This window comes from Bufo bufo, chromosome 5 (genome assembly GCF_905171765.1).
Source record: "Bufo bufo chromosome 5, aBufBuf1.1, whole genome shotgun sequence".
Taxonomy (NCBI): domain Eukaryota; kingdom Metazoa; phylum Chordata; class Amphibia; order Anura; family Bufonidae; genus Bufo; species Bufo bufo.
This window is the reverse complement of record NC_053393.1, coordinates 217,256,413-217,270,518: the sequence shown is the minus strand read 5'-3', so window position 1 is coordinate 217,270,518 and position 14,106 is coordinate 217,256,413. Positions and strand designations below refer to the sequence as shown.

General features: G+C 43.8%; 1 protein-coding gene across 2 annotated transcripts in view; it reads left to right on the top strand.

Moving 5' to 3' along the window:
* Nucleotides 1–14,106, top strand: part of LARS2 (leucyl-tRNA synthetase 2, mitochondrial) — a 220,434-nt gene that overhangs the window by 116,519 nt on the left and 89,809 nt on the right. For both annotated transcript variants that reach the window (XM_040432868.1, XM_040432867.1), the window contains exon 7: nt 564–707. In XM_040432868.1, the coding sequence (XP_040288802.1) occupies nt 564–707 (144 nt within the window). The remainder of the gene's footprint in view (nt 1–563; nt 708–14,106) is intronic.

The window sequence follows — 14,106 nt, the reverse complement described above, 5'->3', positions numbered from 1 at the left end:
CTTGTATTTCTCCAAGATGTTCTATCATTGACAAATATGAATTATGCAGTAGCTAATTTTTTGTAGTTGGCAAGTCAATGATTGCAACGTTTTAGCGCCCTTTGTTAAGGCCATGTTTAACTTGTTCTCTATTATTCTGCTTACGTTTCTTTTCTCCTTTACTGGCAGTTTGGGATTCCAGATGATACAGCCTCATATGTTATATTAATAGAATAGATATGATTTGTGCACATATGTGATATTTATAGGAACTTATTTTAGGAATTTTGTAATCGGTTTTATTGATTGTGTTTTGAAAAACCTAATAAAAACGATTGAAACAGAAAACAGATGCAAAGTATAGAGGAAAGTATTACCCATAGCAACCAGTTGAAACACAACTTTGATTTTTGCATTCTGCTTTAAAAAAAAAAATTACCTTTTAATTCTGAGGGTTGCTATGGCAAAATGTTTCTTTTTGTATTCGTAAGAATTAATATGCTGCTGGAACGTTGAAAATATTACAGTAGCTGTTCACTTACTGTGTACTTAAATCATGTTAGCCCAGTTTTTTTTTATTGTAGGCCTTGGTTAATTGGGATCCTGTAGATCAGACCGTGCTTGCTAATGAGCAGGTGGATGAAAGTGGATGCTCTTGGCGCTCGGGAGCAAAAGTGGAGCAAAAGTATTTAAAACAGTGGTTCCTTAAAACAACAGTGCATGCAAAGGTAAGATGCAAGAAAACAAAGGTTTACTTTTCCTTGATATTTGCCTGAAGTATTGGCCATGATATTTTGAGTTTGGATATGTTGCTATGAAAGGGAGTCTGTCAACAGGTACAATGGAGGTGTTTACTAAAAATGCCATGCCAGTTTTGGGTGTAAGAAAAGTTGTAACACACGGTTTTATGACTTTGCAAACGCCCTTACGTCCAGGAAATGTAGTAGTTTTTAATCTAGGTGATTGAACTGCTGGGTGATGCACCTAATTATATGAATGATAAGGCACATCCTCCAGCAGCCCCCAATATCTTATTATCTTATGGGGCTATCTCAGCTGAATGTAAAGATACCTTTCACTTAGTAATCCATTGTTTCATTCTGGGGAGAAAGTGCTTTTAAGGGCTCGTTCACACGAACATATTTGTTTTCTGTGTCCGTTCCGTTTTTTTTTTTGTGGCCTGTATGCGGAACCTTTCACTTCATTGGGTCCGCAAAAAAAAAAGGAAATTATTCTGTGTGCATTCCGTTTCCGTATGTCCGCATGGCCGTTCCGCAAAAAAGATATTACATGTCCTATTCTTGTCCATTTTGCGGACAAGGATAGGCATTGTTACAATGGATCCATCAAAAAAATGGAAGCAATACGGATGTCACACGGACGTCATCCGTATTTTTTCCGGATCCATGTGCATGAGCCCTAATCCAAATGCCAATGAGTAGTTAAGTGCACCAAGGGTGGACTCAAGTGCACCCTTGCCCTGCCTGTTTCCCCTGCTAAATTGACAGGACCTTGAACATGTGATCGTCTGATCTCCAATATGATAAACTGCAGTACTTTACTATTTCAGTCTATGGAGATTGTAATGTCTTCCCACTAAGCCCTACCAGAGGCATGACTTCAAGGGATTGTCTCATCATAGACAATGGGAGAATATAGCTAGGATATGCCCCCATTGTCTTATAGGTGCAGATCCCACTGCTGGGACCCGCACCTATATCAAGAACAGAGCCCCGCAATGTGGTGACTGGAGGACTCCGGTCCGGCCACCGCCAAGCTGGCTCCCCATAGAAGTGAATGGGAGTGTACCCCGCATGCGCGGCCCTAGCTCCCATTCACTTCTATAGAGCCGACGGAAATAGCTGAGCCACATTTTCGCCGGCCCCATAGAAAATGAATAGAGGGCGGTGGCACCCGCACCTATAACACAATGGGGGCACATCCTAGCAATATGCCCCCATTGTCCATGATGAGACAACCCCTTTAATAGGAGGATTGTCAAGGCGGGCCTGGGAGCCATCACAGGGTCCCAGGGTGCCATTACTACTGATCATTGGATAGTCAGAGGACAGGGGGGTTCATCTCTCTGTTTAACTGCACAGATGCCGCGATTGACCACAGCATCTGTAGAATCTGCTGAGCTTTGGCGTGCCAGTTAATTATAAATTAACAAAATAGCTACTGGATCTTTAAGAAGGGATTTATTAATAGTAACAGGGAATCAAACATAAAAGGTTAACTAACTAACATACAGGTCAGGGGTAGAGAAGTAAGTGCCTAACCAGCTATCTAGTTATACTTACACACACACATAGCCTATACAGTGCCCATCCCTGGAACACCTCCCAGATATTGTCTTAGCCAATCAGCACAGTCCATTTACAGTTGTAGAGGTTAACACCTTCCTGTAGGTGGTATCCTTGGGTCCAGAGCTGTCCTTAATCTAAAGGTCAAACAGACTTGCAGAACTGGTCACCGCAGGTCGTGGCTCCACCCAGGTCTGGAGGCATCATAAATCACGAGTTCACAGGTGTGCTCCTCAGGGGACAACACCCTGTATTGTCTCTCAGGCATGGTGAGTCTTGATTTCCCAGATAACACAGCAGTTTCTATTGTCTGTTGAGCAGATAGGACTTGTCCACCACGATTGCTTTGTGGGAAAGTTGCTTAGGTATTTACGGACCAATTCCACTCTGCTATAAAGGCCTCAAGTCAGGAGTCAGTAAAATGTTGGGCTTCCAACAGCATCTGAAGCTTTAAATGACTGGGGTCAGAGTATCTCCGCTCCTGGTCACTGTGGGTGGGTGTCAGCTGTATAACATAGCTAGCACCCCCGTTTATGGAGCAGGCTAAACTGCTGATCTCGCGCCATTCTCTCCTTCTACCATTATGACATAAGTGTATGGCAAATATTGAGAATGGGTTAAACCTGACCTATGTGTGTTGTACGAATACTTCTCCGTAACTGGTAATGTGCATTACAGCCCTTAAAGTGGAAGGTGTAGAGTATGTGTCATATTGGATTTTGTTGCAAGTTTGGATTCCTGTCACTGTCTACATCAAAATCAATGAAATTGAAGTGTGGCAGATATGTTTGTATGGCCTCATGCACACGACTGTGGTGTGTTTTGCGGTCCGCAAATTGCAGATCCTCAAAACACGGATGGCGTTCGTGCGCATTCCTCAATTTGCGGAACGGCACGGACAGCCTTCAATATAAATGCCTATTCTTGTCCGCAAAGCGCGGACAAGAATAGGACATGTTATATTTTTTAGCGGGGCCACGGAACGGAGCAACGGATGCGGACAGCACATCTTTTGCGGCCCCATTGAAGTAAATGGGTCCGCATCCGAGCCACCAAAACGGCGGCTCGGATGCGTGCCCAAACAACGGCCGTGTGCATGATGCCTATGTGTGTGAACATTGTTGTAGATGTCAATTTGAATCAATATAAAGTCTCCATGTCAACACTGTCTGTACCTGGCAGAAACTGAAAGTTTTTCAGGGCATTATATAGTAAAGGGATGTGTCCACATAGCACAAAAATATTATGCCAGAAATGAATAACATAGCCAATTACTGAAATTACTGCACGGTCCAGCTACAGGATGCGCATGTGGATTACTGGGAATCGAGGACGCACCTGTACTTGTTAGGGTTCATGCACAAATTGTGGATCCTAGCCGTGTGCATGCCCCCAGTTTCTTTTTCAAACTACTTTAGAAATGTTAAATCCTTGATTGCAAAATGTACAAGAATAGGACATGTTCGATCTTTTCTGCAGGGCAGCGGAGCTGACATACGGGTGCGGACAGCACGTGTTGTGGTGTCCGCATCTTTTGCGGCCCATTGAAATGAATTTTTGCGGATTGAATGCAGACTGAACATAAAGTGGTGTTCTGGAGACCTTATTTGAAATAATAGCAAGTACAGGTGCAACCTGGTAATTAACGATAATCCGCATGGCGATCCCGCGGCCGCACTGTGTACCGCCACCCTTACTGTTGCTCCTGCTTACTCCTCTTTTATTTGATCCTGTCGGGATAGAGTACGCCTTATGTGAGTTTCTTCTTCCGTGGCCCCTATATCAATACTCAAAATATCTTTCCAATCCATATTCCTTTGAATGCGTTTATTAAATGTTCTTGTCCAAATAGCACATAAAGGACTGTAATGTCAAGTGTATCTGCCCTGAACGTCCAGCCATGCTCCGTGTCTGGGTACCGGCCTGGAGGGAATTAGTTAATATTTCTGTACAACTGCAAAGAACTAATTACCAGCAGGATGGTGACACTTATTGGCACTAATACACACATGCATGTAAAATCTAGATGGCGAAGTAAGTTGTCGCATTGTAATTCAGATCAGCAGCTTTGCATGTTTTAGTCTTTGGGCAGACATAAGCGGTTGCCATGGTGACCGCTCTCCACATGTTGGGCTTTGATGCTAAATATCTATGTTTTGAGGAGCTTTGTGATTGTCAGCAATTGTGTTACCCCGCGGAATACAGTGAGATGTCTCCCAGCAGCAGCTAGCGCTCTTTAACACAGTCGTTGCCAGATGCGCTTGTTGTAGAGCATTCTAGGACAAGAATGTGGTAATGTGTGGATAGAACTGAATATACATACAACAAAATAATACATTGCTGCAAAACTTAGCATTTATATCTCAGGCAGATACGTAAATGATTACTGGTGTGCTCTGATTAGATAGGTCTTGCCACAAGAGAGTGTAAAAGTGCTTCTCCCTCTGCCCAAAAAAAGGCTCTCAGATGCTACTTTTGGGTACAGATCATTGATTGCTAGAATTGCCCTTACAATGCACTCAGACATTTTGTCCAGTTCAGACTTTGGGAGGGGGCACAACATTGGACTAAGAGAAGCAGGATGGTCCTTTTGACAAATTGCCCGCCATCTTGGCCATTTTGACCTAGCTGTTAGATGTTGCGAGCAGTGTTATATGAAGGCTGCGCAGGTTCTGTAAGACCCATAATGGTGGAGACATTCCTGGGAAACCCTTGCTGTCCTGCCATTGACAGCCAGCCACCGCTGCCTTTGTTTGCCGTGTTGACGAATCCAGGTTCTGTTTGAGACGGTCGGGTTAGAGTATGGTGGCTTAATGGTGAGCGTTCAATCCTGCCTTTGCTGTGGAGCATTACCCTGCCCAAACTGCTGATGTTTTGATTTGGGGAGCCATCGCATATGACAGATAGTCACCTCTAGTAGTGATATGAGGGACACTACCAGCTCAGTGATATGTGCAGGACATATTGTGGCCACATGTGCTGCCTCTCATGGCAGGGCTGCCAAATGACATTTTTCAGCAGGATAATGCTCGCCCGCACACACCAAGGGTTTCCCAGGAATGTCTCCACCAGATTGCAACACTTCCTTGTCGTGCCTGGTCACCAGATTTATCACCAATCGAGCAGTTATCGGACGCCAGCTTCAGCATCTTACAAGTATGGAGGATCTACAGGCCTAGCTGCAACATCTGTTGCCAAATGTTCCACAGGACACCATACAGAACCAGTATGCCACCTGTATCCATGCCCAACTGTGTATCATCTTGTATCCAGGCTAGAGGTGGCCCAACAGGGTACTAGAACCTCCTTGCAATTTTACAATTTCCCCCCCAAAAAACTATCCATTTTCTACAATATTGTAATCACTTACATATATCATTGTTACATTCACACTTATAAAGTGTTATTTGATTCCAGCAACTTCTTGGCGACTTATTCTTTTGTTAATGAGTACATTTTTCCCCAAATAGGTCTTCTGTCTTTCTTTAATATGTAAGTGAATGTCTTCATGGATTTCCTCCCAAGTATGCAGTGTGTTTTCAATCAGCAGTGTTAATTTTTTCCTGGAGAAAAGTAAACTATCTAGTTGCCAAATATTAATGACTACACACTGAAAATGTTCTGATTTGGCTGAATATCTGTCGCGTTGGTGTGTTATTTTGTTGTTTGTGTGTATATGTATATATATATATATATATATTTATTTACACACACAGTGATGTAACTAGAACTGACTGGGCCCCACAGCAAATATTTGAACGGGAAACCAACCCTCCCCCCCCCACACACACACACCACACCTCGGTCCCCTTAATGCAGACCTCAGACCGGACCAAAGAAAAAATAGTAACCTCTCTTCTCCCCCTGCGGGCGCATCTGCACTGGGTCTAGGCACGCACTAGACTGTGACCTGACATCAGGTCATAGCACGCTCCTACACACACTACATCCTGTCCTGACAGCCTATGTACTTCCAGAACTTAGTGCAGTGCCAGCGCTCGCAGAAGAAGAGAAAAGTGCTGAGTAATACCAGTGCACTATACTCACCTCTTGCCGGGCCCTGAAGATAAATCCATTTGTCCTCCTCCCGGGCCTCTTCCTGAGTTCGGGCACCATTGCAGTCGCTATACATATGTATGTGTGTGTATATATTGTGGGGATTTGCTCTGGTAGACAGGTTAGCGGACGCAGTATAGACGCAAGGAACCAGGTTGTAAATCAAACTTCTGTGTTTTATTCACACTCAGCAAAACATAACAGTCTTGGTGCTTGTTCATACACAGCAAAACAAAACAGTGTTTACCTGGAATCCTAGGTGTCGGTTCACACCCGGCTGAATGCTCAGCCACAGAAAAGTTCACTGGCAGGCTTCCAGGCAGCCTGCATGCCTGTTTGCAGCACAGAGGACTCCCCAGCTTCACTGTCAGATGGAGGTAAATCCACCCCACCTGATAGTGCTGACTGCTTTATAAGCCTGCCAAGACCTGGCCTGAACATGGGGAGTAGTCACCCACCCTGCACTATGACTACTCCCAGTAAAAGCCGTCCCGGATTAGCTTTACAGCCATACTAAACAGCTGAAGTGTCAGACTGCAATCTGCAATAATGACACTTGAGAAAAACCGTCTCTTACCTCACCGAGGCTAGGAACCTCGGTGACACATACCAACCATCAATGACGGCCCCTTGTTCCTTCCTACAATATATATATTATTTGTGTTCATTTTGGACTGTACAGACAGTAATTATTGCATTTTATTCCATACCGCATTGCTTAGACAGTAGAAAATTTGCCTTCCGAGTCTCAAAGAAGCAATTCCCATAGAAAGTATTTGGAGATTGCAGTTTAAGTAACTACATGTATGCAAGATTTCTCCAACTAAATTGCCCCCCTGAAATAGCACTGAAGTAGGCAAAGGCAGTAATCTGCTACCCCTTCCCCCGCCACCTACGATAAAGGAACGTTCCTGTTTCTTTGAGAGGTGGGTTTGGTTAATGTAAGATTCCTGAATGCAATGTTCCGCAACCAGACCCGCTACTTGTGGCTCCTCAGTTAATAACAGTTGCAGATAGTACAGTATTGTGTGAAACAAAACCTTAGCGCCACAGTCACAGCCATTGTAAGGAACCCTGAATTGGTAGCTATGGGTTCGTATTACTTGAGCTGAATGGCTGAGAGCCTGAGTGATGATAGCTCGCCGTTTGGTCCTTCTGGTCGGTAGTTAAAATCCAAAGAAACTAAACCCTCTAGTACAGTTTTCCCCAAGTAGTAATCCGGTATCCAAACACCAGCCGAAACATGATGAAGGGTGTAACAGACGTTTATTGAGACCACACAGGCTTTTATGGAAGTCCCCTTGCAGGATGTCCTCCCACAGTACACAAACTAAATAGCCAATCTAAAGTACAGTTACACTTAAACACTCCCTGTCTCCGCTTGTGATATAACGAGATAAGTTAAGGAATAACCCAATTATCTCCAGGCGAAGTGCACACATTTTCCCCAAAACTAAGAACACCCCTTTATGCTTAAGGTATCCCCACAAATGTCCCATCCCCTGATGGCCCCGATCTGGGGGAACAACATATTCAAATTTCCCCCAGATCGGTTCAGGGATTTTTAAAAAGTGTGGAAGTCTTTAGTTACCGTCCGCACCCGAAGCTCTTGCCCAAAATAGTTCCACGAATTCAGCGTGTGCGGTTGGTCAATTCTGAAAATGTTAAATAACTCCATAATCCACGACCGGAGCCTCCTGGCGCATAGGAACGATTGTTCCCCTCATACGAATACAAAACGGATTCCTAAAAAGTTGGGACACTATACAAATCGTGAATAAAAACTGAATGCCATGATGTGGAGGTGCCAACTTCTAATATTTTATTCAGAATAGAACATAAATCACGGAACAAAAGTTTAAACTGAGAAAATGTACCTTTTTATACCCAATCATGTTGCCAATTGACCTAATTAGTGTTAATTGGTCTTCCAGCTCTTCGTTAAGCTCAAATTTACTTTTTCCAGCCTCTTATTGCTACTTGTCCCAACTTTTTGGGGATTTGTTGACACCGTGAAAATTGGAATCAATGTATTTTTTCTTTAAAATGATACATTTACTCGGATTAAACGTTTGATCTGGCATCTACGTTCTATTACAAATAAAATATTGACATTTGCCATCTCCACATCATTGCATTCAGTTTTTATTCACAATTTGTTTAGTGTCCCAACTTTTTTGGAATCCGGTTTGTACATCAACGTACCGAAAAGCGCTCTCCTAGCTGTTCGAGAAATACAGTTCCCTCGTTCGTATGTTTGAGACCGGTGTTCGGGAAGTCGAGTGTCTGATTTTAGTGCCCGACATTCGACGACCAAGTCCCGCTGCCTTTGTCCTGAACAAACAAGATGGCCGCCGTTTCCTCCGCCAAGTGGCATTCGTATATACGAATGGCGGCCACTCTGAGAAAACGCTTAATTGACGGGCTCCTTGGAAGTCAATGAGCCAGGAGGGTGGTCTGTGTTCGGTAGTTTCAATCTACCGAACCAATGTGGCATAACTAGCCGAATAAACTAAACAGATGAATGCTCAGAGAAACCCCGAACTCCCAGTGGGTTTTCTCACAGCCATATTACTGCAACTTGGCATTGGATTAACCGGCCAACACTGTTAGACTAGACTTTGCATATAGCTGCCACTTGGAATTTTCCAAGCTGAAATTTTCTGTGTCTTAATAAATTAAAAAAGGATTTCTATATGTTCTTTTGGCCTCAGTCAGATAAATGGAGCCCTATAGATAAGAGGCATATGGATACATAGAATGTATGGGAGGTAAAACATGCCAAAATTAAATGAAATTGAAAAATTATAATTAAAATAACGTTTTAACATTTTTATTTCATCTAGTGTCTGCAAAATGCACGCCAAAATTAAAAAGAAAATTCAATTTCTCCATTTGAATTTTCTTTTCCAAGTCCAGTGTGGGTCATAAGTGTCAAAAATAAATGTAAAAGTAAATAGCCTTTTTCATTTTATATTTCCACTTTGTCAATTAATTATCCTCTTCCTATAGTGGGGTTTTCATGTCAAAATCATAAATCAAATGAAAACACCAAGTAGAAGCTGAAAATGGTAGATTGAGATTTCAATTTCATCACTTGCAGGCATTTTCCCTGCCAAAAGTCAAATGAAAAAGAAAGCCCATTGGAATTTTCATTTTAACGTTGTACTAACATTCAGATTCATTTAAATGAGCCGTAGTGGGCGTGGTGCAGCATGCAAAATGCTTTTATTTAATTCCTGACTGAGCAGTGACTCACTCAGTATGTCTGCTAGAGGGCGCTGTGCTTCTCCACATTTCCAACAGCTAACACAGTATCAAGTTTATTATTCCAATAGATGGCGCTGTGACAGTGAAATCTTAGTACTATGCTGAATGCATAGGATAAGATTATGAGTCTAATAGATGGTGCCCTCTTTTTGAGGAGTGAATTATACTAGGATTATGATTATATCATCAACTCTGCTGCCCTTTTAACCCCCTAGATGCCGTGGTGCCTAATCACCTGCAGCATCTATGGGGTTAATCCGCTCTGCCATACTTGAGTAAGGACGTGGTGGATGTTGCTCCAGAAAAGTGCCAAGAAGCTTAAAAAGTCGCAAGTTATGGTACACATGTCATGCGCCATAATCGGTGACTTTTTTACATCACCATAGTGGCATAAAACGACTAGTAAATGTCCCCCATTGTGTCTGTGTGACCAAAAATCAGGGTGCATGACTTGCAGAAACGCGGAGCATCCTTGGCATCACTGTGCTGATTGGTGGGACAGTTCAGACCCCCATGATCAGTATTGATGGCCTACAATAGCGCGCAACAACCTTTGGCCAGGAACGCAGCTTTAGCGTAGCTATGTCCTATTCTTGTCCATGTTGCAGACAAGGACAGGCATTGTTACAATGGATCCGCCCAAAAAAAATAATGGATGCAATATGGATGTCACACAGACCTCATCCGTATTTTGCGGACCATAAAATACATTCATTTTTGTGCATGAGCCCTTAGGGTTACGATTAATAATAGGGTCAGTATTACGGTTATCAGACGCAGATAGAATTGAGTGCAGGAGCTCCAGAAACAAGGTGAATTCACCTGGTGCCTGGGGTCATTGCTGGACTGGGGTGCCTAGGGCCCACCAGAAGAACTGATTCTGGGGCCCACCCTATAGCTGCATGAAAATATTAGGGTACATCATGTCACACTGGACATAAACGCTGTAGATTTGCTGCACACAAGTATACGGTGGCAGGTCCACAGCGTTTACGTGCCAGAAAGTGGTTATGATTTTAAAGTTCTCAGCCACATGTTACGAACAAAATTCACTGCACAGATTGGACTGTGGTGCGGATTTTAATTCAGTAGCATGATTTGCTGTGGATTTTACTGCTGCAGATTTACAAAATGACGGATCCTCACCTTTTCTTTTGTCAGGACTTCTCACACGTGAAGACTGCACCACACAGAACTGTATTGTGCACTGCCATATATCAATATTGTAGGCTGGGGATCAGCAACCTCCGGAGCTCCAACTGTTCGGAAACTACAGCTCCCAGAATCCTCCTTTCACATCTATGGGAGTTACAAGAACAGCTGAGTAAATGTGCATGTTGGGAGTTGTAGTTTCAAAGCAGCTGGAGTGCCGAAGGCAGTGGCGTAGCTAAAGGCTCATGGGCCCCGGTGCAAGAGTTCAGCCTGGGCCCCCCTTCCCTCAGTACTTTGTGGCCAGGGGCAGTGGAGCACATAGCCTTTGCGGTGCCTGAGGCAAAAATTGAAACGGCAACACCTAACCCCCTTGCCAAATTTTTTACCTAACCCCTTCTCTTCAGCCAGAGGAGTGACTTGACCAGCATGTACTTTGTATAATACCAGTGTCTTCTTAAGTGGCACAGGAATCTTTGGACTCGCCCGGTAGCGACTGCTACCTTTGCACCTCCTATAGCTATACCCCTGGTTGCTGAGCTCTATTGTAGGCCATCAATACTGATCATGGGGGTCTGAACTCTCCCACCAATCAGCACAGTGATGCCAAGGATGCTCTGCGTTACTGCAAGTCATGCACCCTGATTTTTGGTCACACAGACACAATGGAGGACATTTACTAATTGTTTTATGCAACTATATTGATGTAAAAAAGTCACCGATTATGGCGCATGACATATGTGTACCATAATTTGCGACTTTTTAATCTTCTTGGCACTTTTCTGGAGCAACATCCACTACGTCCTTACTCAAGTATGGCAGAGCGGATTAACCCCATATATGTTGCAGGTGGTTAGGCACCACAGCATCTAGATGGTTAAAAGGGCAGCAGAGTTGATGATATAATCATAATCCTAGTATAATTCACTCCTCAAAAAGAAGGCACCATCTATTAGACTCATAATCTTATCCTATGCATTCAGCATAGTACTAAGATTTCACTGTCACAGCGCCATCTATTGGAATGATAAAGTAGACATACTGAGTGAGTCACTGTCTGTTCAGTCAGGAATTAAATGACAGCATGCTGCACCACGCCCACTACGGCTCATTTAAATGAATCTGAATGTTAATGCAACGTTCAAATGAAAATTCCAATGGGCTTTCTTTTTCATTTGACTTTTGGCAGGGAAAATGCCTGCAAGTGATGAAATTGAAATCTCAATCTACCATTTTCAGCTTCTACATGGTGTTTTCATTTGATTTATGATTTTGACATGAAAAACCCACTATAGGAAGAGGAGAATTAATTGACAAAGTGGAAATTTAACCGCCTCCGGACCGCCTAACGCAGGATCGCGTTCCGGAGGGGGCAGCCCTGCGCAGAGTCACGCATATATGCGTCATCTCACGAGACGCAAGATTTCCTGTGAACGCGCGCACACAGGCGCGCGCGTTCACAGGATCGGAAGGTAAGCGAGTGGATCTCCAGCCTGCCAGCGGCGATCGTTCGCTGGCAGGCTTGAGATGCGATTTTTTTTTAACCCCTAACAGGTATATTTGACGCTGTTTTGATAACAGCGTCTAATATACCTGCTACCTGGTCCTCTGGTGGTCCCTTTTGTTTGGATCGACCACCAGAGGACACAGGCAGCTCAGTAATATGTAGCACCAAACACCACTACACTACACCCCCCCTGTCACTTATTAACCCCTTATTAACCCCTGATCACCCCTGATCACCCCATATAGACTCCCTGATCACCCCCTGTCATTGATCACCCCCTTGTAAGGCTCCATTCAGACGTCCGTATGATTTTTACGGATCCACGGATACATGGATCGGATCTTCAAAACACATACGGACATCTGAATGGAGCCTTATAGGGGGGTGATCAATGACAGGGGGGTGATCACCCCGTATAGACTCCCTGATCACCCCCCTGTCATTGATCACCCCCTTGTAAGGCTCCATTCAGACGTCCGTATGATTTTTACGGATACATGGATCGGATCCGCAAAACACATACGGACATCTGAATGGAGCCTTATAGGGGGGTGATCAATGACAGGGGGGTGATCACCCCATATAGACTCCCTGATCCCCCCCTGTCATTGATCACTCCCCTGTCATTGATCACCCCCCTGTAAGGCTCCATTCAGATGTCCGTATGATTTTTACGGATCCACGGATACATGGATCGGATCCGCAAAACACATACGGACATCTGAATGGAGCCTTATAGGGGGGTGATCAATGACAGGGGGGTGATCACCCCATATAGACTCCCTGATCACCCCCCTGTCATTGATCACCCCCCTGTAAGGCTCCATTCAGATGTCCGTATGTTTTTTACGGATCCACGGATACATGGATCGGATCCGCAAAACACATACGGACATCTGAATGGAGCCTTATAGGGGGGGTGATCAATGACAGGGGGGTGATCACCCCATATATACTCCCTGATCACCCCCTGTCATTGATCACCCCCCTGTCATTGATCACCCCCCTGTAAGGCTCCATTCAGACATTTTTTTGGCCCAAGTTAGTAGAAATTATTATTTTTTTCTTACAAAGTCTCATATTCCACTAACTTGTGTCAAAAAATAAAATCTCACATGAACTCACCATATACCCCTCACGGAATCCAAATGCGTAAAATTTTTTAGACATTTATATTCCAGACTTCTTCTCACGCTTTAGGGCCCCTAGAATGCCAGGGCAGTATAAATACCCCACATGTGACCCCATTTCGGAAAGAAGACACCCCAAGGTATTCCGTGAGGGGCATATTGAGTCCATGAAAGATTGAAATTTTTGTCCCAAGTTAGCGGAAAGGGAAACTTTGTGAGAAAAAAATAAATAAATCAATTTCCGCTAACTTGTGCCAAAAAAAAAAAAAATTCTATGAACTCGCCATGCCCCTCATTGAATACCTTGGGGTGTCTTCTTTCCAAAATGGGGTCACATGTGGGGTATTTATACTGCCCTGGCTTTTTAGGGGCCCTAAAGCGTGAGAAGAAGTCTGGGATCCAAATGTCTAAAAATGCCCTCCTAAAAGGAATTTGGGTACCTTTGCGCATCTAGGCTGCAAAAAAGTGTCACACATGTGGTATCGCCGTACTCAGGAGAAGTTGGACAATGTGTTTTGGGGTGTCATTTTACATATACCCATGCTGGGTGAGAGAAATATCTTGGTCAAATGCCAACTTTGTATAAAAAAATGGGAAAAGTTGTCTTTTGCCAAGATATTTATCTCACCCAGCATGGGTATATGTAAAATGACACCCCAAAACACATTGCCCAACTTCTCCTGAGTGCGGCAATACCAGATGTGTGACA